Below are 27,129 nucleotides of genomic sequence, written 5' to 3'. Positions count from 1 at the left end.
ACAACATTACAATAAAAAAAAAACATGTAAATATTTACCTAAGGGTCTAAACTTTTTAAATATCAATGTAAAGATGAAATATTTCTATATTTTTTTATTTTAAACTTGTTAATAGTGATAGATGCAAAATGGAAAAAATGCACCTTTATTTCCAAATAAAATATTGTCGCCATACATTGTGATAGGGACATAATTTTAATGGTGTAATAACCGGGACATATGGGCAAATACAATACGTGAGTTTTAATTATAGGGGCATGTATTATTTTAAAACTATAATGGCTGAAAACTGAGAAATAATGCATTTTTCCATTTTTTTCTTATTCTTCCTGTTAAAATGCGTTTACAGTAAAGTGGCTCTTAGCAAAATGTACCCCCCAAAGAAAGCCTAATTGGTGGCGGAAAAAACAAGATATAGATCAGTTCATTGTGATAAGTAGTGATAAAGTTATAGGCTAATGAATGGGAGGTGAACATTTCTCACGTGAAAACCACGGAACCTGAATGGGTTAAAGAGACACTGAAGCGAAAAAAAATATATGATATAATGAATTGGTTGTGTACTATGAATAATTACTAGAAGATTAGCAGCAAAGAAAATATTCTCATACTTTTATTTTCAGGTATATAGTGTTTTTTCTAACATTGCATCATTCTATAATATGTGCAGATTACACAACACTCAGCATTCAAAATGATTCTTTCAGAGCAGTCTGTGAAGTAATGACCTCTCCTCTGCCAGAGGAAAAGAAAACAGTTGAGATAATAAAAGTCAGATAACAGCCCTCTCCAGGACTAGTCGGAGAGCTTAATGGCTTGTTTGCATAGAGATAACAACTGGAGTTTCTCAACTCTTCCTGTACTGGAAACCATTAGACTGATGTATCTGATCTTAATGTTTTATTTCTTAGCTGTACTACACATACAAATCATAATATCATAATTTTTTTTTCGCTTCAGTGTCTCTTTAACACAGTGTTCCCCATCCCTGTCCTCAAGGCCCACCAACAGTGCATGTTTTGTGGAAATCCACAGAGGTAGTTGCCTTAACAGACACAGACAATACAGACAGACAGTATAGATATATTACGCCAAGGACAGTATAAATTTAAGTTAGAGTGGTAGTAAACAGGGTGAGAAGTGATCATTTTTAGGTCTGTGCTGTAATGCTTTCAAGTCCTAGCAGCTCTAGTGTGTTTCTGATACTACCTGAGGGAAGAAGCTGTTCCTGTACCTTGAAGTTTTTGTTGCGAGTGACTGGTATTTCACTCCTGATGGCAAAAGTTGGAGGATGGAGTGAGCAGGGTAAGAGCAGTCAGTATTTTCTCGTCCGAAGCATGACGCAAAACAAATAGTCATAGTTGATGTCATCATGGATTTGATGATCGCAGTATAGAACTGCACCATTCTTTTTTGTAGTTGGCCAAACTTTTTCATCTGCCGTAGGTGGTACGTCCTCTGTTGCGCTTTCTTGATGATAATGGCATTCCCCATTTTAAGTCGTTGTTGATTTTGGACGCAATACATTTGAATTACTCTACTCAGGTCTCTGCAGGTCCATTTATGATTAGGGAGAGGTGCTGGGAGGTTTCTCCTAAAGTCTATTATCATCTCCATGGTCTTCCTCTCTTGCTTTCTCTTTTTAGAGTAATTATCTTCTTCAACTTACTGCATGAAAGATTGCTGGCCTGATGACTAAGGCCTAGGGAATTAGGAGCCCTAAGTTAGTTAAAATATACTGCTGTTTTTCACCAGTGCTTTTATGTAGTTTCTGTCTTTTTTTTGCCATAAAACTTTGCTCTGGTAATATTTAATTGTTCATTATTTGAAAACACAAGTCACATGCTTGTTTAGAACAGGTTGGTTGGTAATATACTTAAGGCTTAGTCATTTCACGACTGATTTCTTACACTGTTCTGTTTATGATTATGTTTATCTTTGTTTATGATTGTGATATTGTTTCATATGAAGATATATTTATAGTAGTGATTGTTTTTGCTTTTACCTTGTGTAATAAAAATGTAACTTCAAAATTAGCTTATTGAATTCCAAGAAAGTCTTACTTCAGATTAGGGTTATAGTTATAATTGTCTTTCTCGTTGCTTTATTTTCCCTTCAGGTTTGCTTTAATGCCATTTAAGAAAGCTCAAACACATTTAGGTTGGATGAAAGAGGAAGTACAAAGGTAAATGTGCAGACCTGTACAACGAGGTAGTCAGATTTCACCTGTAAAGGGATTGATGACTCTTGTAACCTGACCTCTCGTAGCTTGCTGTGATTTACTACCAAACATTGCCCTTGTACTTTGTGCTGTCTCATTGGATTAGCCATAGAGAGAGTCTGAAACTGCTGATAAAATATGCACCTATATCTTACCTGACACATGAATTCTACAGGATTACTTGCACTGTCAAGCAAGTGGCAGATTTCTTCCATATCAGTAAAATAAGTGATTTGGGCTTCACATATTACTAAGTCTCCGGAGAAAACCTTTAGGGATACAGGCCCAGAAGGGAGGTCTGTGCAATGGAAGGAAAAGCAAAACTTGATAAAATCAGTTCAAATCAAGCAAGATAGTGTTTGTGTATGTGCGCATTCATGTGTGTGTGTGTGTGTGTGTGTGTGTGTGTGTGTGTGTGTGTGTGTGTGTGTGTGTGTGTGTGTGTGCGCATTCATGTGTGTGTGTGTGTGTGTGTGTGTGTGTGTGTGTGCGCATTCATGTGTGTGTGTGTGTGTGTGTGTGTGTGTGTGCGCATTCATGTGTGTGTGTGTGTGTGTGTGTGTGTGTGTGTGTGTGTGTGTGTGTGTGTGTGTGTGTGTGTGTGCGCATTCATGTGTGTGTGTGTGTGTGTGTGTGTGTGTGTGTGCGCATTCATGTGTGTGTGTGTGTGTCTGCCAGGTGATCTGTACAGAATTTTTGTTACTAGGAGTTCTGTGCAGAGGGAGATATTGCTAGCTTGGCAGTTGGAGAAAGCCATTAATTCCCACAATGTAACAAGGTTCACAAACAGCGAACTGTAAGAACCATGGTCATCATGACATCACACTGTGGGAGGGGTTTCTCCACAATATCAGCCAAACAGACCCCCCGATTATCTATAGGAGAAAAGGTAAAGATCTCTCATGGGAAGGGGGTATCAGCTACTGATTGGAATGAAGTTCAATCCTTGGTTAAAGTTCTTCTTTAAGACCCAACCTTTATAAAACAAAAAACAAGGAGTGGTGAGGAGCAGTGATGGTCAATGAGATGCAAATCATTTTGATTTGCATTCAAATTTCATGTAAAGTTAATGAAACCGGACCAATAAAAAACTGAAAGGAAGTTATTCTGATTAGTATAAATTCAAGTTGCACACAGTTAAAGAGACTCTGTAACAAATTGTTTATCTTTATTTCTTCTATGCTATAAGTTCCTATGCCTTTTCTAATGTGGTCTGGCTTACTGCAGCTTTTCCTAATTGCACAGTAGCTGTGTTATCTCTGTTATATGATCTAATCTTCTCTCTATAGTCGGCACAGTCAGGCTGAGGCAGTCAGACTGGAATGTGCAGGGCTGCTTGTGATTAGCTAGAAGCTGTACACACCCCCTGCAGGCTCTGTGTGACTAACACACTCTGCTTAGCTGAGCCTATTAGAAGCTGGTTAGTTTGTTTGTAAACACTGCCTAAAACTGGCAATTACAAGCCAGGTTTGCAGCAGAGAATGGCAGAAACAGCACAGAGGGGACCAGGAGCACATAATGAATAGAATGGTATGCTTTTTATTGTAAGAATTTCAGAGTACAGATTCTCTTTAAGATGAAATTTGAATGCAAGTGGAAATAATTTGCATTGCATTTACCCTCTCTGGTGTAATCTACCACAACAAGTACTCTTAATTTTACAATGCAAAAACTTACATTTTAAAATGTAATTTATATTTTTTATTGCATTTACCTTTATCAAACCAGCAAATGTTGACAGAGGTGATTAATGACTAACTATGCATAGTTGTTTTGCATGAAGAAGAAACTTAGTTTCTTCTTCATGCATGATATAGAAATGAATTTGGACCGTCTGGTCCAATTGTGCATCATGCCTGGAAATGAAACATCAAGTTTCAAAAGCTTGCAAGAAAATCATTGTCAAGTTAGTCATTAAAGGATACATGTGACATGATGAGATAGAAACGGGTATGTACAGTGCCTAGCACACAAATAACTAGGCTGTGTTCCTTTTTTTCTTTCTCTGCCTGAAAGAGTTAAATATCAGGTATGTAGGTGGCTGACTCAGTCCTGACTCAGACAGGAAGTGACTACAGTGTGACCCTCACTGATAAGAAATTCCAACTATAAAACTCTTTCCTAGCTTAAAATAGCTTCTGGGAGCAGAAAAGCAATAAAAAGGGTCAATAGTTCATAGATTTTAGCTGTGGCATACTTAACCTCCCTGGCGTTCAACCATTGCGGACTTTCGTCCGCGGGAGGGCTATTTTCTTTAAAAACTTGTTTTAAATCATGTAGCTAGCACTAGGCTAGCTACATGTGTCCCCCGATCGCCCCGGTGCTGTGTCCCGCCCCCGATTGCTGCTGGCTACATTTACGGCTCCGGTATCGCGCGAGAGCCGTAACTTATTTCAGCTTCGGTTGTTGCTATGGCAATGATCGGACATGACGTATGACGTCATGCGCAATCCCGATCCTTGCCATAGCGACACCTGGTGGTGATAGTAGAGGCTTTCCAGCGCGGGCTTCGGGGGGGGGGGTACGTATAACGCTGCCTGATCGGGGCGGGAGCGGCGGCAATCCGGCAACACATGTAGCTAGCCAAGTGCTACCTGCGTCAGAAAGTTAAAAAAATCATCGCTGAGCAAAAGTGCTTAGAATAGCGCTTACAAAAACGCTTTTCTAAGTAAAATCGCAGGGAAAAGCGCTTTAAAAAAATGCTCAAGAAATCGATCAGCGCTTGCAAAAGCACTGGCGATTTTTAATGTGAACAAGGCCTAAACGAACATTCTGTACAGATCACCTGGCAGAACTAAAGAAGTCACCACCAGTGATACATTTCAGAATGTAAATCAAGGAAAGTAAAGATTTTCAATGGGCAAACACTGACTAAACAATCTATAAATGAATATTGTAAAAAAAAAAATAAGCAATTTTATTCATCATGTTATTTTCACAACAGTTTCCCTTCAAAGAGAAACTCCGACCAAGAATTGAACTTTTCCCAATCAGTAGCTGATACCCCCTTTTACATGAGAAATCTATTCCTTTTCACAAACAGACCATCAGGGGGCGCTGTATGGCTGATATTGTGGTGAAACCCCTCCCACAAAGAAATTCTGAGTACGTACTCCTTGCAGTTTCCTGTCTGTGAACCTTGTTGCATTGTGGAAAATAGCTGTTTACAGCTGTTTACAACTGCCAAAAAAGCATGCAGCAGCTACATCACCTGCCAACAGGAAAAATGTCACCATGTAATAAATGTCAGAATGTAAATCAGGGGTTTAAAAGATTTTACAATGGGCAAACACTGACTAAATCATTTATACATAATTCATTTTTAAAATGAAGCACTTTTTTTATTACATTATTTTCACTGTAGTTTCCCTTTAAGGAGTGGGTGGGAGGAGAAGCAGGTACGAGTGACAAGCAATTACAGTCTGCAGAAGTTGTGGAAACTGTACACATAATGTAAAAGTGAATGATCATTTCTGACTTTCTACCTTTTTTTTTATTAAAAAAATGTCTTGTGCATGCCTCATTTATTTTATTAATGTGGATTCACACTTTAAATGCAAATCTCTTACCAGGGGCTTCCACTGATAAGCTGTACTCATTATGTAGCGTAGCAGGTATCCTCACAGGAGAGCCGTGTAGAGGGTTGAAGTAAACTTCATTTTTAATTCGACTGTCAAGTTTGCACTTAAATATTAAATATATTTCTGTTTTCACCTAAAAATACAAATACAAGTTAGACAAACACAGTACATGGAAGGAAGACTTGAAAGACTATACATAAATACAGTATACATATTCATTATCTTGCCTTGTAATTTCTGGAAATTATCTTATAGGCAGAGCTTATGCACCTAAATGATATATGACAGCTGCTTCAGAGACTAACGAGATATTTCTGCCTCTAAGCTCTCCTGGCAAGAGTTTTTCTACACTAGAGAGTCAGATCAAAGTAGTGCTGTTAAAGTGGGATAAATCTCTGACATAACGTTCACTAACTTTTTATTAACCTTACAATTACTCTATTTGCTTTTGTGCACAAGTAATATTGTCTGTTTACTAATTTACAAGATTCCAAAGTACAGTTTAGCTGCATTTTATTGCATAGCTGCTGTATTTATATATTAAAATCTATCTAGTGATCACTTCTCTCTGCTTCTACTATGTGTGCAGCTCAGTTTCACTGTTGTTAATGTTTACTAATTATAACTGACAAAGAAATGTAAACAAAAGATCATGTTATCACCTCTTTGGATTCCCGTAACAAGCAAGTTTAAAGAGACTCTGAAGCGGGAATAAATCTCGCTTCAGAACTCATAGTTAGCAGGGGCATGTGTGCCCCTGCTAAAACGCTGCTATCCCGCTAAACGGGGGTCCCTTCACCCCCAAACCCCCCCCTGCAAAATCAACGACCAACTTGGTCGTAAATTTTGCTCATTCCTGCAGGCAGGGCTAACGGCTGCAGCCCTGCCTCTCAGTGCGTCTATCAGACGCGCATCGCCGCCTCTCCCCCGCCCCTCTCAGTGAAGGAAGACTGAGAGGGGCGGGGGAGAGGCAGAGGTACGCGTCTGATAGACGCGCGGGAGGCAGGGCTGCGGCGGTTAGCCCTGCCCCAATGCGGAAGCGCTCCCCCGCTGCACAGAGGGGATTTGGGGGTGAAGGGACCCCCGTTAAGCCACGGGATAACCAAAAAAGCCATGGCATTTGTAATGTCTCCAGGAAGTTCATCTACGTTATGGCAATTAAGTAAAATGTTAGGAAAGACTGATGGACAAATTCAGAGCAGCAGAGGCAGAATAAAAAACAGTAAAAATAACACGTTTACATCTAAAGGGATGTCTGGATGTCTTCTATTGTAAAATGCTTGTAGCAGCTTGTAACAACACAGAGACATTCCAAGCTGCTCTGCACCACTCTGCTGTTATGGAACCGCTTTTGATGAACTGAAGCCGTAGCAGTTCGGTAACTTAACGAACCTCTACCGCACATGGTAAAATATTGATGAATTAGCACAGTGAAGTGTAAAATACCGAATGCGGTATTTTAATGACTGGGGTTTTGTTATCGAACAGCATTTGATGAATTGAAGCCAATGTCACAGTGGGGGCTAGGAGAGGACACCCAACAGGATGGTGTGTTTATTTATATAGGATTTTTTCAATACAGATTCTCTTTAAAGAGACTCCGTAACAAAAATTGCATCCTGTTTTTTATCATCCTACAAGTTCAAAAAGCTATTCTAATGTGTTCTGGCTTACTGCAGCACTTTATACTATCACTGTCTCTGTAATAAATCAATGTATCTTTCCCCTGTCAGACTTGTCGGCCTGTGTCTGGAAGGCTGCCAAGTTCTTCAGTGTTGTGGTTCTGCTATGAACTCCCCCTTCCAGGCCCCTCTATGCACACTGCCTGTGTATTATTTAGGATTAGAGCAGCTTCTCTCTTCTCTCTTATCTTTTACAAGCTGGATAAATCGTCCTCTGAGCTGGCTGGGCTTTCACATACTGAAGAATTACAGACAAGGGCAAAGCTGTTTGCAGGAAGAAACAAGCAGCCTGAAACTTCAGTGCATGAGAACAGGGGGAAAGAAACACACAAATGATCTCTTGAGATTCAAAAGGAAGGCTGTATACAGCCTGCTTGTGTATGGATGTATTTTCTATGTGTGGACATACTGTACATCAACCTACTTCCTGTTTTGGTGGCCATTTTGTTTGTTTATAAACAAACTTTTTAAAACGGTTTTTAACCACTTTTAATGCGGCAAAGAGCGGTGAAATTGTGTCAGAGGGTAATAGGAGATGTCCCCTAACGCACTGGTATGTTTACTTTTGTGCGATTTTAACAATACAGATTCTCTTTAAGAAGTCGCTCTCTGTAGATAGAAAGAAGGGGACTGTCCCCTCCACCCAAGGTGGACTATATACTGTGCAAATTTGGACAGAGGCGCCAGGCAGGTTAAAATGATCTAAAAACAACTAAAAAGGAGGAGAACAGGTGGACTTACCTCCTGAAATGATGGACAATTGAGTAACAACAGTAGTTACAGAGGCGCATTGCCACTATTGGACCTTTTTGAGCTTGCACTCCTTGCCTAATGAAGCGGGTTATACCTGCGTAACGCGTTGCGGAGTGCCAAAATAAATTGTTATTTGTGATTTGAACAATCTCGATTGTCCATCATTTCAGGAGGTAAGTCCACCTGTACTCCTCCTTTTTAGTTGTTTTTAGATCATTTTAACCTGCTTGGCGCCTCTGTCCAAATTTGCACAGTTTACAAATAAAGAACCATTGTTTGTTTCTGAAAATTCCTACTATCATTAATGTAAGCCATGAAATCTTACAGCCAGTCAGTTCTGTGCGGAAAAGGTTATGTGACTGGTGGAGGAGGCGGAGATATACAGCTTGATGCGGGTAAATATTTAATCCACACAAAGGAATGGCACCACACAGCATAATTATAGCTCTTTAAAGTTTTATTAGTGACAGCATGATAGCAACAACAGACCGCTGTTTCGGCCTTCTTAGGCCTTTGTCAAGTTGCCTAGTGATCATATAACACATAACACACACACTTATAGTACAAAAACACTCCCCGCAGGGACCCAATGATCAATCATGAAAGCGCTCTCCAGGAGGACCTGATGGGAGAATGACCACCAACCTCTGACCAATAGCATACATGTATTTTGAATGGTAAATATTTAATAAAATGACTTCAGTTTCAATCCTGACACCACTATGCTTTTACACATAGAAAAGAAAGGAACTTCACATACCCCACAGCGAATCCTCTCTGGATAGAGGGACAAAAGGTTTCCCTGGGCGACGGGCAGATGGATTTCTTCCTCACTCTCAGGTTCTGTATCGGATGAAATGGTACCACATCCAGAATCTGCAATAAAGTCACTGGGTAAGATATATAGCCATGTAGATGTTAGCACCAAATATTTTATAAATAATGACAATTAAGTTGATTTTTTAACAAAACAGTTACCGGCATTCTTAAAGGGAAGGTTCAGGGACAGTTGATAAAAAATAAAAATCCGAATCCACTTACCTGGGGCTTCCTCCAGCCCGTGGCAGGCAGGAGGTGCCCTCGGCGCCGCTCCGCAGGCTCCCGGTGGTCTCCGGTGGCCGACCCGACCTGGCCAGGCCGGCTGCCAGGTCGGGCTCTTCTGCGTTTGAAAATGCGCCTCACGGGGGCGCGCTGACGTCATCGGACGTCCTCCGGGCTGTACTGCGCAGGCTCAGAACTACTGAGCCTGCACAGTACAGCCCGGAGGACGTCCGATGACGTCAGTGCGCCGGCGTGGAACGCACAATGGAGCGCAGAAGAGGCCCGACCTGGCCGCCGGCCTGGCCAGGTCGGGTCGGCCACCGGAGACCACCGGGAGCCTGCGGAGCGGCGCCGAGGGCACCTCCTGCCTGCCACGGGCTGGAGGAAGCCCCAGGTAAGTGGATTCGGATTTTTATTTTTTACCAACTGTCCCTGAACCTTCCCTTTAAGTCACTTGACAAGTGGTTCAGGGAGAGAGGAGGTTACCTGACAGATACAAGTCACATTACACATAAAGAAAATCTTGCGTGGCAGCAAATCACTGTTACTTTCTGGATGACCCTCGTATTTGCAATGAGAACCTGTTGCAATGAGAACCTGACCAAATAGCAGACATATTTAAAAAAAATAAATCCCATGCTGGAGCACTTAGGCCTGGAACCCACTAGAGCGCTTTTTGGAGCATTTAGGGAGCACTTTCAATCGCTAGCGATTTCCCTAAATTTTCTGCCAATGTAAATGGATGGGACAGATTCCACTAGAGCGATTGCGATTAGGCAAATCCAGGACATGCAGCATTTTGGGAGTGTTTGCACTCCTACGTAAAGTATTGAAGCAGTGGGAAATCACTCACATAGCAATTTGTGTGTGATTTTGAATTACTGCAAACGGCTAATCGCAAATTGTTATCACAGTCGCTGGCAAAAAGCATACACTTTTTAAAATCGCTCACAAAATCACCGGAAAACGCTCATGAAATCACTTACAAAACGCTAATTAAAAATGTGCGACTTGTAGTGGGTTCCAGGCCTTACACATTCTTATGTTAACCACTGTTTTCCAACCCTACTAAATCAAACCCTGTGTGTAGTTCCTTTTCACATAGCGCATGTTCCTGTCCTGTACACAGCCCTTTTTCATTACCAGTTATATAGAATATTAAAGGGGCACTATGCCGAAAAATTGTAAAATTTAAAATATGTGCAAACATAGAAAATAAGAAGTATGTTTTTTCCAGAGTAAAATGAGCCATAAATTACTTTTCTTCTATGTTGCCGTCATTTACAGTAAATAGTAGAAATCGTACAGATGTAACAGGTTTTGGACTAGTCCATCTCTTCATAGGGGATTCTCAGCAAGGCTTTTATTCTTTATAAAGATAGTCCCTAAAATGGATTTAAACAATGATGCTGGCCAGCTTCCCTGCTCGCTACACAGTTTTTTGGCAGTTGGATAGAGCAACTGCCATTCACTAAGTACTTTTGAAAATAAATAATTCCCCAAGAATCCCCCATGCGGAGATGGACTAGTCTAAAACCTGTTGCTTCTGTCAGATTTATACTACCTACTGTAATTGGCAGCAACATAGGAGAAAAGTAATTTATGACACATTTTACTGTGGAAAAACGTACTTCCTCTTTGTATATGTTTGCACATATTTTAAATTTTACAATTTTTCGCCATAGTGACCCTTTAAGGAGTCCCAATCAGACTTCTATAAAAGTCATGAGATATGCAATATAGCTTATTTCCTGCATAGTGCATCACAATTTGACTAATCATTTCTAGTTACGTCTCTGGAAGCAATGCATTAGTTATAGTAACTTACTAAACAAAGAAAATGCATAGAAGATATAACAAGGTAAGACAACAGTAGGGTGAACATTTTCCAAAATCTTGAAACTGTACTGTGTGACCATGTGATTCTCAAAGAGCCATTAAGAAACATTACCAGAAACTGAAATCACGTGAAATATTTTCATTCTGAATAGCGAAAAACTTGCACTTCCTTAAAATGGGTACAGTATACAAATGTAGGACATTAACTTTAGGTTTTTTTCTTTTACGTATTGGATCATCACACCACATTGCGTAGTTGTGACTCATGGTTTGAGCAGCAGAAGTTGTCACATTGTATATCAGCAGCACGAGTTAGTAAGCATTCATTGGTGTCTATGGTGTCTATGCACTGCCCTTTCTGTTCTTGCAATATGTTCTTATAGAGTTTTTACCGCCTTACGGACACCTGTTTAGAGTGAGTGGCAACCAAATAAAAATACCTTGAACAGATTTGACAGGAAAGCCTACATATCATTTGAGTGTTTTGTAGACTGCTTGAAGCTTGTACGTTCGCATTGCAATATATGTGGTTAGCCTTAAGGAGGAACTCAAGTGAAAATAATGTAATAAAAAAGTTCTTAATTCTTAAAGTAATTCTGTATAAATGATTTGGTCATTGTTTGCTCATTGTAAAATCTTTCCTCTCCCTGATTTACATTCTGACATTTATCACATGGTGACATTTTTACTGCTGGCAGGTTATGTCACTGGAAGGAGATGCTGCTTGCATTTTTGGCAGTTGGAAACAGCTGTTATTTCCCACAATGCAATTCACCACAATATCAGCCATACATAGCCCCCTGATGATCCGTTTGAGAAAAGGTAAAAATCTCTCATGGGAAAGGGGGTATCAGCTACTGATTGGGATGAAGTTCAATTCTTGGTTACGGTTTTTTTTTTAAAGAGGAACTTTAACCTTATATTATTATTAAGAATGAACCTTCCCCCTTTCCCTTGAGAAATATTTTAACTTTTCTCAAATAGATCATCAGGGGGTTCTGTGTGGCTGATATTGTGGTGAAACCCCTCTCACAGTGTGATGTCATGACCAAGGTCCTGACAGTTTGCTGTCTGTGAACCTCATTGCACTGAGGGAAATAACACCATTTTCCAACTGACAAGCAAGCAATATCTCCCCCTGTGCATACTACTCTCGGTAACGAACATTCCGCACAGATCATTTGGCAGAACTAAAGGGGTCACAACCAGAGATACATTTCAGAATATAAAATCAGACAGAGGAGAAATTTTACAATGGGGAAACACTGACTACATAATCTATTAATGAATATTGTAAAAAAAAAAATAAGCAATTGTATTCATTATGTTATTTTCATTGCAGTTCCTCTTTAACATTGGCTTCAAGTCAGACATTTGTTTGTCTAAGTAATGTGTCTGTGCAACAAACTAACATCACCAGATAACAGATCTGTAGAGCAGGAATTACTTGATGATTTTTGCCAATTTTTTTCCATCTTACAATAATTGCATAGAACATTGTTTGTATTTCCTGTGCTTTGAAGCATTATTCTGAGATGTATTGGTATTTTGTAAATATACAATTTCTATTAGAAAACTTTCATAGATGTAGTTGTATGTTCAAGAAACTGTCCATAAGTCAGGCAAGTACACTTTTAAAAGGAACCTGAAGTAAGAAGCATAAGGTTCCAAATGTATTTCCTTATAAACTACAGTGGGTTGCAAAAGTATTCGGCCCCCTTGAAGTTTTCCACATTTTGTCACATTACTGCCACAAACATGCATCAATTTTATTGGAATTCCACGTGAAAGACCAATACAAAGTGGTGTATATGTGAGAAGTGGATCGAAAATCATACATCATTCCAAACATTTGTTACAAATAAATAACTGCAAAGTGGGGTGTACGTGTGGGCCCCCTGAGTCAATACTTTGTAGAACCACCTTTTGCTGCAATTACAGCTGCCAGTCTTTTAGGGTATGTCTCTACCAGCTTTGCACATCTAGAGACTGAAATCCTTGCCCATTCTTCTTTGCAAAACAGCTCCAGCTCAGTCAAATTAGATGGACAGCGTTTGTGAACAGCAGTTTTCAGATCTTGCCACAGATTCTCGATTGGATTTAGCTCTGGACTTTGACTGGGCCATTCTAACACATAGATATGTTTTGTTTTAAACCATTCCATTGTTGCCCTGGCTTTATGTTTAGGGTCATTGTCTTGCTGGAAAGTGAACCTCCCCCCAGTCTCAAGTCTTTTGCAGTCTCCAAGAGGTTTTCTTCCAAGATTGCCCTGTATTTGGCTCCATCCATCTTCCCATCAACTCTGACCAGCTTCCCTGTCCCTGCTGAAGAGAAGCACCCCCAGAGCATGATGCTGCCACCACCATATTTGACAGTGGGGATGGTGTGTTCAGAGTGATGTGCAGTGTTAGTTTTCCGCCACACATAGCGTTTTGCATTTTGGCCAAAAAGTTCCATTTTGGTCTCATCTGACCAGAGCACCTTCTTCCACATGGTTGCTGTGTCCCCCACATGGCTTGTGGCAAAATGCAAACGGGACTTCTTATGCTTTCTGTTAACAATGCCTTTCTTCTTGCCACTCTTCCATAAAGGCCAACTTTGTACAGTGCATGACTAATAGTTGTTCTATGGACAGAGTCTGCCACCTGAGCTGTAGATCTCTGCAGCTCGTCCAGAGTCACCATGGGCCTCTTGACTGCACTTCTGATCAGCGCTCTCCTTGTTCGGCCTGTGAGTTTAGGTGGATGGCCTTGTCTTGGTAGGTTTACAGTTGTACCATACTCCTTCCATTTCTGAATGATCGCTTGAACAGTGCTCCGTGGGATGTTCAAGGCTTTGGAAATCTTTTTATAGCCTAAGCCTGCTTTAAATTTCTCAATAACTTGATCCCTGACCTGTTCTGTGTGTTCTTTGGACTTCACGGTGTTGTTGCTCCCAATATTCTCTTAGACAACCTCTGAGGCCCTCACAGAGCAGCTGTATTTGTACTGACATTAGATTACACACAGGTGCACTCTATTTAGTCATTAGCACTCATCAGGCAATGTCTATAGGCAACTGACTGCACTCAGATCAAAGGGGTCGAATAATTATGCACACACCACTTTGCAGTTATTTATTTGTAAAAAATGTTTGGAATCATGTAGGATTTTCGTTCCACTTCTCACGTGTACACCACTTTGTGTTGGTCTTTCATGTGGAATTCAAATAAAATTGATTCATGTTTGTGGCAGTAATATGACAAAATGTGGAAAACTTCAAGGGGGCCGAATACTTTTGCAATCCACTGTATACCAGTTGCCTGGCAGTCCTGCTATTGGCTCTCAGTGATCAGGCGGTCAGGAGCCACTGAAAACGGCTTCTAACCAATGCACGAATCAGCAGAGATCTGTGTTGGTGGGGATGTACTATTGTGTTCCATGCTCAGGAGCCACATCAGGTTTAGGCAGCAACGCCTCGCTATAGCACCACGAGATTAGCGACAATGTTTGAGGTAAACATAGGGGAGAGGGATTCCCTGTTTAAAACCCCCACCAGGGGCATTCCTGGAGGGTTTCCAGAGCTGCCATTGGACAGCTCTCTTTCCCTGGCCATGCTCCATGCCACTCCCCTGCCTCCCTGCATGCCGAGAGAGACAAAGAGTCTCTCCTTTCAGCGTCCAGAGGTCACAAAAGTGAAAGTAGGCCAGTGCGGCCCACGGTAGGGGCAGGGAGCAGCGTTTTTTACGGATACCTGATCCGCTCAGCCCCCCGGATCAGGTAGCCTACAGTTTTTTTTTAAACCTATGAGCCCACCTTGGGCTCTCTTTAATGTTTAGAACCATACGAAGCATACCTTGAATTCTCAAATGGATTGTTATCTATGGATTTACAGCAACAGTTAACATCCAAAGTGAAAATGAACGTAATACTTCCTTATGAATGTAGGAGTTGTGCCATTGCCAAATTCCAGTTACTACCGTGAAACCGCAGAAGCTGCAGTTCCAGAGTAAGTAAGACTGTCTGCAACCTTTGTTATACAAGTCCAAAAACGTAATCCTTTCATAAGTTAAAATTTTGTTTTCCTTTTTAATATCTAATAAGTGGAAATATCAAGCTTTAAATAACGAAGCATAACTTATTTTAAGTTATTTGTGCCTGACGGTTACTGAATAGATATTCTATAAACAAGGTGAGAAACAAATAAGGTGAGATAAATTATGAGATAAGTTTGTGCAATACAGAGTCATGGGCCACACCTTTTACACACATTCCCCACTTCTTACCCAGCATCAGTGCCAGACCGAGGCAAAGGCGGGAGAGGCTCCAGCCTTGGGGCGCAGTGTAGGAGGGGCGCACAACTCACTCAGCTATCATTCCCCTATTGTGTTTGAAGCAGAGAGAAATAAGAAAAGGGGATACATGGCAGTGACTGCAAGCCAGATAACTAGAGATTAAGATGTTGGGGGCTGGGGGCCCTGGAGCGCCTCTTAGTCTAATAGCAATCAGTGTTGGCATTGAGTGGTGGAGGACCTTGTCCCAACTCTGCCCAGTATCATTTTACACTGGGCCCCTGTAGCTCTGCTTTTTCTTCTCTTGTAGAACATGCTACCAAAGGAGCTTGCGCAAGTTAGGTATATTGAATGTTAGTCATGGAGCAGATATAACGGCATCAAACCAACAAATGTTGATTCAAAACCTCTTAAGCCCCGTACACACACTAGATTAAAATTGGATGATAACAACCACTCCAGCCGATAATCCAGCATGCTAAGGCATTCCCTTGGTTACCCATGCCAATCTATGCCCAACACTATAGATGCCCCTTCGCTTGTGGGCGGAGAACGCTCACGTCACCATCAACTTCTCCTTGGAGGCGCTCAGTGGGGGGACATACCTTGGCGACACGACTTTCCCCTGCCCCTCCATGTCATCATTAGACTTTGTGAGAGTGCGGCACTGGCAGTCCGTCACATCAGACAGACAGGGAAGGACACACAGGACAGAGAGAGGAGGACACAGGATGGACATGGAAGGACACTGGATGGACTGAGGGAGTAAAGGAAGGACTGAAGAGGATGGACAGAGAGGAACACAGGACGGACAGAAGGAGACATAGGATAGACAGAGGGAGACGCAGCACAGACAGAGGGGACACGGGAAGGGCAGAGAGGGACACAGGAAGGACAGAGGGAGACACAGGGGATCCAAAAGGTAAAATGGAGACAATAATTTTGGGGGGAAAGCTCCATTAGACGCCCCTGCACCATGGATGCACCAGGATTAGTATATTTTTTCCTGCTTTTTGTCCACTAAACCTATGTGCGTCTCATGGTCCGGAGCGTCTTATATTCCGAAAAATAATGTATGTTTTGGACACTGCAGATATTTGGATGTTCTGGGAATTTCATTACCACGTTACCAAAATTATATTCTCGCCCCACAGCATTCCTTAAATAATACACCCACCAGTTTCACCAGATAAATACTGGCCTCTTACTAAGGGCACAAAAGGCCTATAATAGCGCCCTGCAATTTACAAGGATAATGTGCACATTGCTTTGGTAACGCGCAGCCTACCAAAGCAATGCGCGGGCTACTGTGGTAATGAGCATGGCGCTAATAGAGTAATAAGCAGTACTCCTCTGGTGTTAGGAACAGTAAAATTGCAGTGCTCTACCTGCACATGGCAAAATTACTTTAGGCCTTGTTCATGCATCAGACCCTAAATCAGTATTCTATAACCACTCACAAGAAAAAATCAGCATCCTTAAAATAAAATTTACTTTCCAGTTTCCTTAGTGCCCTCCCAGGTTCCCACTTTATAGTGCAGTCATCAGGTCCCTTATGTAAAAGCATTGTTAACAATATTGTTTAAACCAGGGATGTTGAACTCCAATCCGCAAGAGCTGAGGTACTCACACATTTTTTGGCACAGCTCAAATTAATTGATGGGACTGAAACAGGAAAGGTGTGGCTTATCAACACATTCCTCCATTTCTCAGTCCATCCTAAACACTGGCATGGATATGGCCCTCGAGGGCTGAAGTTTGACACCTGTGTCCTTGATCTATATAGGTTCTTCACTACACATCACATACACTAAGGTTTTACATTTGGGTGTAAAGCAATGGGGATGGTTTTGCATGTGTTTGTTGTGGTTATGTAGGATTACTTGGAAATTTCGGCTAGAAATAAGTCTTCAATAAGACTGTATTAATGGGCCTTGCTGTTCTTCTGTTTAACACATACAATAGCTATGGTGGCAAGAATCCACTTAGCTTCTCAGTGAGCAGGGAATCTATCTGTAAAATGTGTCTGATTATGGCACACTAAAGGTGGCGACTAACGATCCAATTTCTAATGAAAAATTGTGGAAGTGAAATATCATACTACATCGTTCCCTACACCATCAACAAACCAATCTTTACTTTCTACCACAACCAACAAGAAAATTCAAATTTTGGTTCGACGAAAATCCAACTGGATGACTGTTTTTATAAACATTCATAGTCAATTGTGCCCATCAAAGGAGAATATTTACAACCAATCCGATCACATCCGATCAGAATTATCTGATCACTTGAACAATTTTTCGCTAGAAATTGGACCGTTAGTGGCCAAATTAAAGGATTAATATCAGAATAAATGACACCATGGACACATATCTGAATACTTGGCATGGGCTATTAAATTTGTGCGACTGAAACATATTGCCACACATGTATAGCATAACTAAAAAAAATACTATTATGATCCTTAAAAAGGAACTAAACAAACAAACTGTCATTAAGTTACATTAGTTATGTTAATTAAAATAGATAGGTAATATAATCTGTTACCCACCCTGTTTTAAAAGAACAGGCAAATGTTTGTGATTTCATGGGGCAGCCATCTTTCTGGTTTAAAGGAGGCGACAGGGAGCATGAGACACCGTTCCAACTGTCCTGTGTCCTGATCACCCCTCCCAGCTGCGTGCGCTAGGCAACGAGAACAACATCAGAAACCCCATCATGCTTTGCACAGCATCCGGGGGGGAAATCCCCAGGCAGATGGGGCGGAGCTTAGCTTCTGTGCAGCTAAAAATGAGGCTTGGATAAGAAAAACTAAGTTCTGATGCTGTGAGACTGTTAAAGAAACGCCAAGCCTTTTCAGTCCTGCTGAGTAGATTTTTAGTCTGGAGGTTCACTTTAAGAACATCCACAGAACATCCTACATCCACTTTTGTATGCTTTTATTTCTGCAATTGTTGGTTTCATAGGTAAAGTTAAACAGACTCAAGTCTATATGACCAACTTTGGTCTTAACTGCATTTGGGGCAGAGAAAATAACACAAAGAAACCTTAAAGAGAAACTGTGGTGGAAATAACATAATGATGAAAATTGCTAATTTTTTTACAATATTCATTCATAAATTATTTAGTCAATGTTTTCCCATTGTAAAATCTTTCCTCTTCCAGATTTACATTCTGAAGTTGATCACGGGTGGCAACATATTTAGTCCTTTCAGGTGATCTCTGCTGAAAGTTTGTTTACTGAGAGTTCCAAAACCAGCACAAAATATACCTGGTCTCCCAGAATGCTCTTGGGGTGAGGGGGGTAGAATTCCACATAGCTAATCAGCCTAGTGTAAACATCACTGGGATGGCAGGGTTCAGTGGCGTACCTAGGACATTTGCCACCCGTTGCTGGGTATTAAAAGACACCCACCTCGCCCCCAAAAAAGGAAAGTAGCGAGTGCAGCATACTAAGTGCGCCACAGCGTGTAATGCCAGGTATAGGTGCCCCCAGTATAGGTAATATAGTTGCCCCAGTATAGGTAGCATAGTTGCCCCCAGTATATCTAATAAAGTTGCCCCACAGTATAGGTAGCTAGTATAGTTGCCTCAGTATAGGTAGCATAGTTGCCCCAGTATAGGTAGTTAGTATAGTTGCCCCAGTATAGGTAGTATAATTGCCCCAGTATAGTTAGCCCTCAGTGTAGGTAGTATAGTTTCCCCAGTGTAGGTAGTATAGTTGCCCCAGTATAGCTAGTATAGTTGCCCCCAGTATGGGAAGCTTGGAAGGAGGGGCAGTGGGGACAGTGGTGGGGAGGGAGGGGCAGACCCCCTCTCTCTCACCTAGGTCCACTCCTTCCACACTCTCCCCCTCCAGATATGCGACAAGCGCAGCGGGAGGAGGGGGGTTCAGGGAATGACTCATCTAACCCCTGCATTTCAGGTGCTGGAGCGCTGCATCACCGTTACGTGCCACAGGTCTCCGCCTTCAATGCCGCTCACTTTGCTTCCTGATTAGCGGAAGTACTTTGAGCCCCCACTGCCCCTCCTTCTTCATCTGCTTCCCCCTTCTGCTCATAGCCTCTGTGGGAGGCCTTTTTGACACCCCCCTCCCTGTCAGTAACCTGGAATGCCCCTGGCAGGGTTACATACAATATACAGCAATATACGGATATAGGGAATGTTTTTGATGCTGAAGCCAGGAAAAATTACCATAAGAGTGGGTATCCTCAGTAACTTACTACATTCTACTTTATGTCACTGCAGTGCCTTTTTAAAATAAAAAATGAATGTCATAATTCTATGCACACACTTTGCTCACGTGATAAATAAAGTAACTGCAGATCACAGAAATCTAAATGGTGAACCAGAACTCCTAGGAGTGTTGCAGCAGTGATGCACTGATGTACTTGAAGCTCACTCCAACCTGAATTCTTTATATTTTAACTGCTTGCTGACCGCGTCACGCCGATGGGCGTGGCTGCGATGGCAGCCCCAGGACCGCCTTACGCTGATCGGCGTAAAGTCCTGGGGCTTGCATTTGCGCTGCGCGCACTTCTCCGCTTCGTAGGCAGAGTTCCGCACCTCCTTCAGTCTCCCAACAGCGTTCTCCACCGCTGGGATTAGTCAGACTAAAACAGTCTGTTTGCATGTTGGATTATTGTGGCTCTGTAATATTAATAAGCTGACATATTATTGCATTCCAGCGGATCTAGAGGTGTGGCTAGCTCACAGGGACAACAATGGGTACTTTGCATATTTCAGCAGTGATGCACTGGGAGAAATCTTGGAGCTCACGCCTACCTAAATTATCGCAAATTCTTTCTGTTTTAACCATTTAAGGACCGCAGTGATTGAAATCTATGCCCTGTTATGGTGGGCTTTTGGCTGGCAGGGCGTAGATTTCAATCACTGTCCGCAGCGCGCATCCGCCGTCTCCGCCGCTACCCGCCGATCGCGCCGCTCAAACCCGACGATTGTCGCCGCATCTCACAGGCTCTGCCTGTCTCTATGACGGCAGAGCCATGTGAGCCGGTCAGGAGCCGATTTCATTGGCTCCTGGCCCTGTCTTTCAATATAAGCCACTCCCATTGGCTTACATTGAAAAACAGGGTCAGGAGCCAATGAAAGTCATAGAGACAGGCAGAGTCTATGTCCTGGGGGCTCGGCGAGCGGCGGTGACGGCGGTTGCAGCAGGTATGCGTGGCGATTCGTCGGGATTCTGGCGGGATTGGACCAGCGGTCTCTGGTCCTTAAGTGCCCAGAGACCGCTGGTCCTTAAGTGGTTAAGAAAGCAATCTTTTGTTTTTCATAGCTTGCTAGGTACTCAGTACAGAAATATGGAAAGCTGTGAATGTCCAAGTCATTGACAACTTGAGCTCAGATTACCTACCTGACTTCCTACTACCACTTTTTAAGGCTACCATACACACATTTGTCACTGTGATCAACAGCAGCTAGATTCTATCACTTTAATTAAATCTGACTGGAATTTCTACCCTGAAATTATTCCAAAATCACTACATGTGTGTATGTGACTGCAATTCCTTATATCACTAGTCTTTTAGTATTCTTTGTAGTAAATTGCTATGACCCAGGTCAAGGTTGTAAACTTTTGCCACCTACACGCAAGAAAGTTTCTTTAAATTGTGAAATTTGTAAGACTGTAAACACTGTTGCTTTTGTTTACAGTAAGCAGTAAGAATCAGACAGGTCTGACAGGTTTTGGACTAGTCCATCTCAGGGCTGGGACAAGGTTCTCCAGCACTAGAGGCAGAGATTCCAAAATGCGCCCCCGAACTATTCGCACCCCAGTATAAGTAGCAAACGTGTCTTTAGTATTTGCTGCCTCCTCAGTGTATTGATGTCCAAAACCTGTCAGATAGGAGTAACTCAGAAGTTGTGTAGCCAGGTACAGCGCCTCAGAGTTACGCCTATCTGTATTATTGCTTGAAGAAGCGGGCTAGAGACCCGCGAAACGCGTTGCATGTGTTTTGGAGTACGAATTAAATCGTGTTTAGGTTTCAATAATTTTTATTGGGGTTTTTCAAATTTTTAAATACAGTCATTTTCATAAAACGACTTATGAATAACAATATGATTATTACATCAAACAATGAACTATTAGACCAATTTCAACAGATCAGAATAAAAACTATTATAGAACAATGTATGTCATAAATCCTATTCAACAATACAATATAAGATGTATGCTAATAAACACTATAATACTGCTCATTGTCTGTTGTTTTCCATGGAGCTGAATCCTCCAGTAACTGGTGGACTAAGATCCAACCAACAAAATTACTGGAAGTCGCATCCAGCCTTTATAAAACTGTATTACAGTTAGATCATCATTTAAAGATTTTGATGATCTATTCTAATAAATATACAGTCTGTCTTTATATCTAGAATGTATGGAGTATTTATACCCCTACTATGTATCATCAAAATGATTAACCTCTAAACTAATAAACAATAAAAGGGGCAAAGAAAGAAAAAAAAAAAGGGTGTGAATATAGTTGCCGAGAGTATATTGGAGTGCATTTGAATATTATTTTAACTTTCAAATAGAGTCCTGGGGAATTATATACAATCTGTGAGAGGGTATGAGTTCTAAAACTACATATTTGATAATTGAGACTGAGGATATAATTTGGGCCATAAATCAGTCTTCCTTAAAAATGAATGCAAATTTCCTGTTTTGACTGCCCATGACTTTTCTGCTATGAAGTTAAATTCCACTTTTTTTAAGACATCTTCAAACCTTGGAACCTGTGTAGTCTTCCAATGTTCAATAATTTGTAATTTAGTGGCTATAAATAAATGATTGAAAATAATTCTTTCTTTGGGTGGTAATTCAACTGTGTGGATGTGCAATAATGCCATATGTGGAGGTATATGAGAGAGACTTACAGGTAGTTTTTTTTAAAAATCTTCCATTTCCTTCCAAAGCGGTTGGATTTTTGGGCAAGTCCAAAATATATGTTCCAAAGAGCCTGTATGATTACACTCTCTCCAACATAATGGTGAAACCTTAGGGTCAAATTTTGAATTTTTTTCTGGTGTAAAGTACCACCGCCACAACAGTTTAATAAAGTTTTCCAAATGTGATACACAATGTGAAGATTTCTTCACAGATCTGACTGCAGATTCCCATTCTTCCTGTAAAATGTCCATTTTGAAAAAGTCTTGCCATTTCTTTAATTGCCATTTGGGGACTTCTCCCCTAACAGATAACCATGATCTGTAAAAGAGAGCCGTCCCTTTCATATAATCTTTTTCTGGGGTAAGTAATTTCTTGATTTGGGGTGGATATAGAACCTGAATTGGTATATGTTTCTGAAGATATTTTTTTATTTTAATATATGTACATTCTTCTGAACTAGGTAAATGATATGTATTAACCAGTTCTTCAAAAGATTTAAGATCCGTCTCCTCAAAGAGTTTATCCAATGTATCAATTCCCACCTCTATCCATTTATCAACAGAAATTTTCCTTACCACATTTGTGATATTTACTAAAGGAATAGATAAATTAGTAGCTAGTGTATGATTTTTGTGCTGCTTAGTAAAGTCCTTCCAGATGTTCAATGTATTTTTTATTATTGGATTTGCTGTTGGTTTTCTAATGTTCCAGACCAGATTTGTTTCTAAAAAGTTTCTATAAGTATTGTATGAAGTCTGATTTTGTTCCAGAACCAACCATTGCTTTGAATTATCACCAGTCCAAATAGCTCTGGATTGTTCCAGTATTGTTGCTTTATAATAAAGTTCTAGATCTGGAACACCAAATCCCATCTCTGATTGATGTTGCAACAATATTTTGTTCGAAAATCTTGAAGATTTGTTAATCAAAACAAATTTATTAAGTAGTCTCTGTAATGTGGTAAAAAATATTTTGGGTACTTTAATTGGGAGGTTACGGAATAAATATAGCATTTGGGGCAATATCATCATTTTAAAAGCAGATGTTCGTCCCAGCCAGGAGAATTCGAATTTAGATAAGGCTTCTAATTGGGTTTTTAATTTGGAATACCAAGGTTCATAATTTTCTTTGTATAATAGGGGAAGAGATGGCGTAATGTAGATTCCTAGATCGTGTTTAAACCATACATAGTGGTTGCGTTTGGTTTTGGGGAGGTAAGTCCACCCTTGCCCCCCAATTTTTATCTGTTTTTACCTATGATCAATTTTTACTCTGCTGGCGCCTCTGTTCCCATTGCAACTATTGTTATCCACCTGGTGGATGGTTGAACACCCCTTCTTTCCTTCTACAGAGAGCAACATTTTAGCCTGAGTGGGGACAGGCCTAATATCCCCATATGTGCTTTAAGTGGTTGCCTGAACCCGGCAACCTATACTTGTGAGTATATTTCTGTTTGCTGCTACCTTGGCATTCCTTTATCATCAATAATACACTATTGGGGGCTCTCCATTGTGTTTTTTCCTTTCTTTCACTTGATCATGTGATCATGCCAGACAAACCCTAAGAAAATTGATGCCAGGATGAAATTGATCATGATCTTCTCCTTGATTTTCCATAAAGGAGAAACTAGGTAGCAGAAACTGATTTTGTAAGAGATAACAACATGATCAGTGACATGTTTCGACTGGTGGATCCTAGGAAATTAACACACTGCTCATAGGATAAATGTACATGATGGTCTCATTTATAGAAAGCAATATCATGCAGCATCTGGCTCTTTCATGTTTTCATAATCAACTTTAGCAGGATATTCAGTTCATTTATTACTAAAACCAACACTTACACACAAGCATAGCCAAACAACTCAACTGCAGCACGCACTTACTACTTACTATATTACTATATAGATTCATAGTTTTAACCATCAGCAAGCTACTCACCATACAATAATGTTTCCTTCACAGCAGTAACGTAAAGATCTGGGTCATCATCAGAGGACAATTGTTTCCACCTTGGCCAGTCTTGGAATAAATTTGTAAAATCCTCTTTGTCCATTACACCACAAAACAAGATAATCACCTTGTGAGCTGGCCTCAAAACTGTCCTAAGGCTCTGCAAGACATTCTGATTGTCAAAGCTGGCTTCTAGATCTCCAGAGAGAAGCGTGAGAATACATTTGCTTCTCTGGAAGGTTTTAAGGTCTTTGTGAGATACTGGCTGATCTTCCTGGAGTTCATAGGTGTTGATAGTAAGATCTCGGGCTCGATGATGTGTTTCAAAGAGACTTAGAAGATACTGGGACCATTCTCTTGCATCAGGACCATAAAGTAACAGTAAGTCATTGTGACCTGGAAAACACCAGTAGAGAAGCATAAGTGATAATCTCAGTTAAAGTACAGAAGCACAGTGCACTGTCAGTGGCTAGTGATAAGTCAAAAATGGATTGATCCCCTTCTAATAAGGTTCACGCAGGAAAAGAAGAGGAGATAGCAAATCACTGAATCATCAACTCAGCCACTTGTTAAACAGGCTTGAACTCTTGCACAGCACATAATGAAAAGTCTTTGTATCACCTATAGTTGCTGAAGAAATTCACTTCTCTGTGTTCTGTGTTTGTTTAACCAGATCAAACTATCTAATTATTATTATTGATTTATAAAGCGCCAACATATTCGTGGCGCTGTACAAAGTAAGAAAAAAACATGGGGTACAAAACAATACAGACAATGGTGTACACCAATATACATAATTCAGAGTGGGTACAAAATACAGAGTTGGTACAAAATACAGGATTGGTAATTACAGTGACAAAAGTAACATGATTAATAAAATGTATAACAAATTCCAAGACACAAAAGGGTGAGAGAGCCCTGCCCTTGCGAGTTTACAATCTAAAGGAATGGGGGGGGGGGGGGGGGACTAGAGGTGGGGTAGTATACAACATTCATATCTAGAGGCAGTGTGTTTATAGGTTATCTAGTAAGGAAAACAACTTGGCTAGAGTTCAAAGGTGGAATGGCTTAAAGTGAACCTCCAGACTAAAAATCTACTCAGCAGAACTGAAAAGGCTTGGTGTTTCTTTAAGAGTTTCACAGCATCAGAACTTTGTTTTTCTTAACAAAGCATCGTTATTAGCTGCATTTTTAGCTAAGCTCCACCCATCAAAGAAAACTGCCTGGGCTTTTGTTCACTGATGCTGTGCAAAGCATGATGGAATTTCCTACGTTGTTATTCACGTTGCCTAGCAACTGGTAGTGGTGATCAGCACACAGGACAGTTGGAACTGTCTCATGCTCCCTGTCACCTCCTTACAACCAAAAAGATTGCTGCCCTCATGAAATCACAAACATTTGCCTGTTATTTTAAAACAAGGTGGGTGAGAGATTATATTACCTATCTATTTTAATTAACATAACTAAAGTAACTTAATGACAGTATGTTTGTTTAGGCTGAAGTTCCTCTTTAAAGTGAACCTCTGGACTAAAAATCTACTCAGCAGAACTAAAAAGGCTTGGTGTTTCTTTAACAGTTTCACAGCATCAGAACTTTGTTTTTCTTACCAAAGCATCATTTTTAGCTGCATTTTTACCTGAGCTCCACCCATCAAAGAAAAAAAGCCCAGACCTATTTTCCCAGATGCTGTGCAGAGCATGATGGGATTTCCTATGTTGTTATTAACGTTGCCTAGCAACTGGGAGAAGTGCTCAGGACACAGGACAGTTGAAACTGCGTCTCATGCTCCCTGTCAACTCCTTTCAACCAAAAAGATGGCTGCCATCATGAAATCAAACATTTGTCTGTTCTTTTAAAACAGGGTGGGTAAGAGATTATATTACCTATCTATTTTAATTAACATCACTAATGTAAGCTTAAGGACCGGGCTATTTTGTAACGATCTGTGCTGGGTGGGCTCTCCAGCCCACAGCACAGATCGTATTTGCAGCAGGGCGACCAGACTTCCCCCCTTTTTTCCCCACTAGGGGGATGTCCTGCTGGGGGGGGGGGGGGGTCTGATCGCCGCTGGCTGCCTGCGTGTTGCAGGGGGGCTCCTCAGAGCTCCCCTCCGCAGCGATATCGGGCCTCCCTCTCTCTCCCTCCCTCCCCTCTTTCCCCTGGGCGGCACAGGACGGCGATGCGTCCTGCGCCGCCTCTGATAGGCTTCAGCCTATCAGATGCCGGTGATCCCCAGCCAATCAGAGGCCGGGGATCGCCGATCTCCTTTACGGCGCTGCTATGATGTAAACAGCGGCGATTTTTTTCCCCGCGTGTGTACAATTAGCCTGCGAACTGCGATCAGAGGCTCACAGGCTGTTCACGGAGACACCGGAGCGGCCGTTTCCATGTGATACCACTTACGACCTGCCGCCACCTATCGGCGTTAGGCGGTCGTTAAGTGGTTAATGACAGTATGTTTGTTTAGGTTGAGGTTCCTCTTTAAGTTAGTGTATACTTGTCGGAAAAAGTGAGTTTTTCGGGAGGTGGGGTGAAGCACATGTGAAATCTTGTATAGGTAAATGCGAGGAGGACAAAATAAGGTGGTGTGCAGATCTGAGATTGCAGTTATGTTCGTATCTGAAGACTAGTGATGAGACGTACAGGAGAGAGAGATTGTGAAGAGCTTTGTCGGTTAAGGTTTAGAGTTTGAACTGGATCCTTTTGTTAATTGGGGTTAATTGGCAGCCAATGAAGAACTGACAGAGAAGAGCAGCAGAGGAAGAGCGAGAAGAAAGATGAATGAGACGAGCAGCTGAGTTCAGTACAGATTGGAGTGGTGCCAGTCTGTTAGTTGGTAGTCCACAAAGTAGTATGTTACAATAGTCCAGATAAGA

At 41.2% G+C, this 27,129-nt stretch overlaps 1 protein-coding gene and 1 long non-coding RNA gene across 4 annotated transcripts in view; one reads left to right on the top strand and one right to left on the bottom strand.

The window, feature by feature from the left end:
* LOC137535700 (uncharacterized) overlaps positions 1-27,129 on the top strand; it is a 119,466-nt gene that overhangs the window by 32,618 nt on the left and 59,719 nt on the right. For both annotated transcript variants that reach the window (XR_011024452.1, XR_011024453.1), the window contains exons 2-3: positions 8,976-9,131; positions 14,991-15,104. This is a non-coding gene — a long non-coding RNA (uncharacterized lncRNA). The remainder of the gene's footprint in view (positions 1-8,975; positions 9,132-14,990; positions 15,105-27,129) is intronic.
* Positions 1-27,129, bottom strand: part of PIK3AP1 (phosphoinositide-3-kinase adaptor protein 1) — a 169,387-nt gene that overhangs the window by 94,933 nt on the left and 47,325 nt on the right. For both annotated transcript variants that reach the window (XM_068257564.1, XM_068257563.1), the window contains exons 2-5: positions 24,241-24,648; positions 8,998-9,113; positions 5,791-5,935; positions 2,377-2,519 (exon numbers count right to left, since the gene is read on the bottom strand). In XM_068257564.1, the coding sequence (XP_068113665.1) occupies positions 2,377-2,519; positions 5,791-5,935; positions 8,998-9,113; positions 24,241-24,648 (812 nt within the window). The remainder of the gene's footprint in view (positions 1-2,376; positions 2,520-5,790; positions 5,936-8,997; positions 9,114-24,240; positions 24,649-27,129) is intronic.

This window comes from Hyperolius riggenbachi, chromosome 10, assembly GCF_040937935.1.
Source record: "Hyperolius riggenbachi isolate aHypRig1 chromosome 10, aHypRig1.pri, whole genome shotgun sequence".
Lineage (NCBI taxonomy): Eukaryota > Metazoa > Chordata > Amphibia > Anura > Hyperoliidae > Hyperolius > Hyperolius riggenbachi.
The sequence above is the reverse complement of the archived record's forward strand: the minus strand, read 5'-3'. Positions and strand labels throughout refer to the sequence as shown.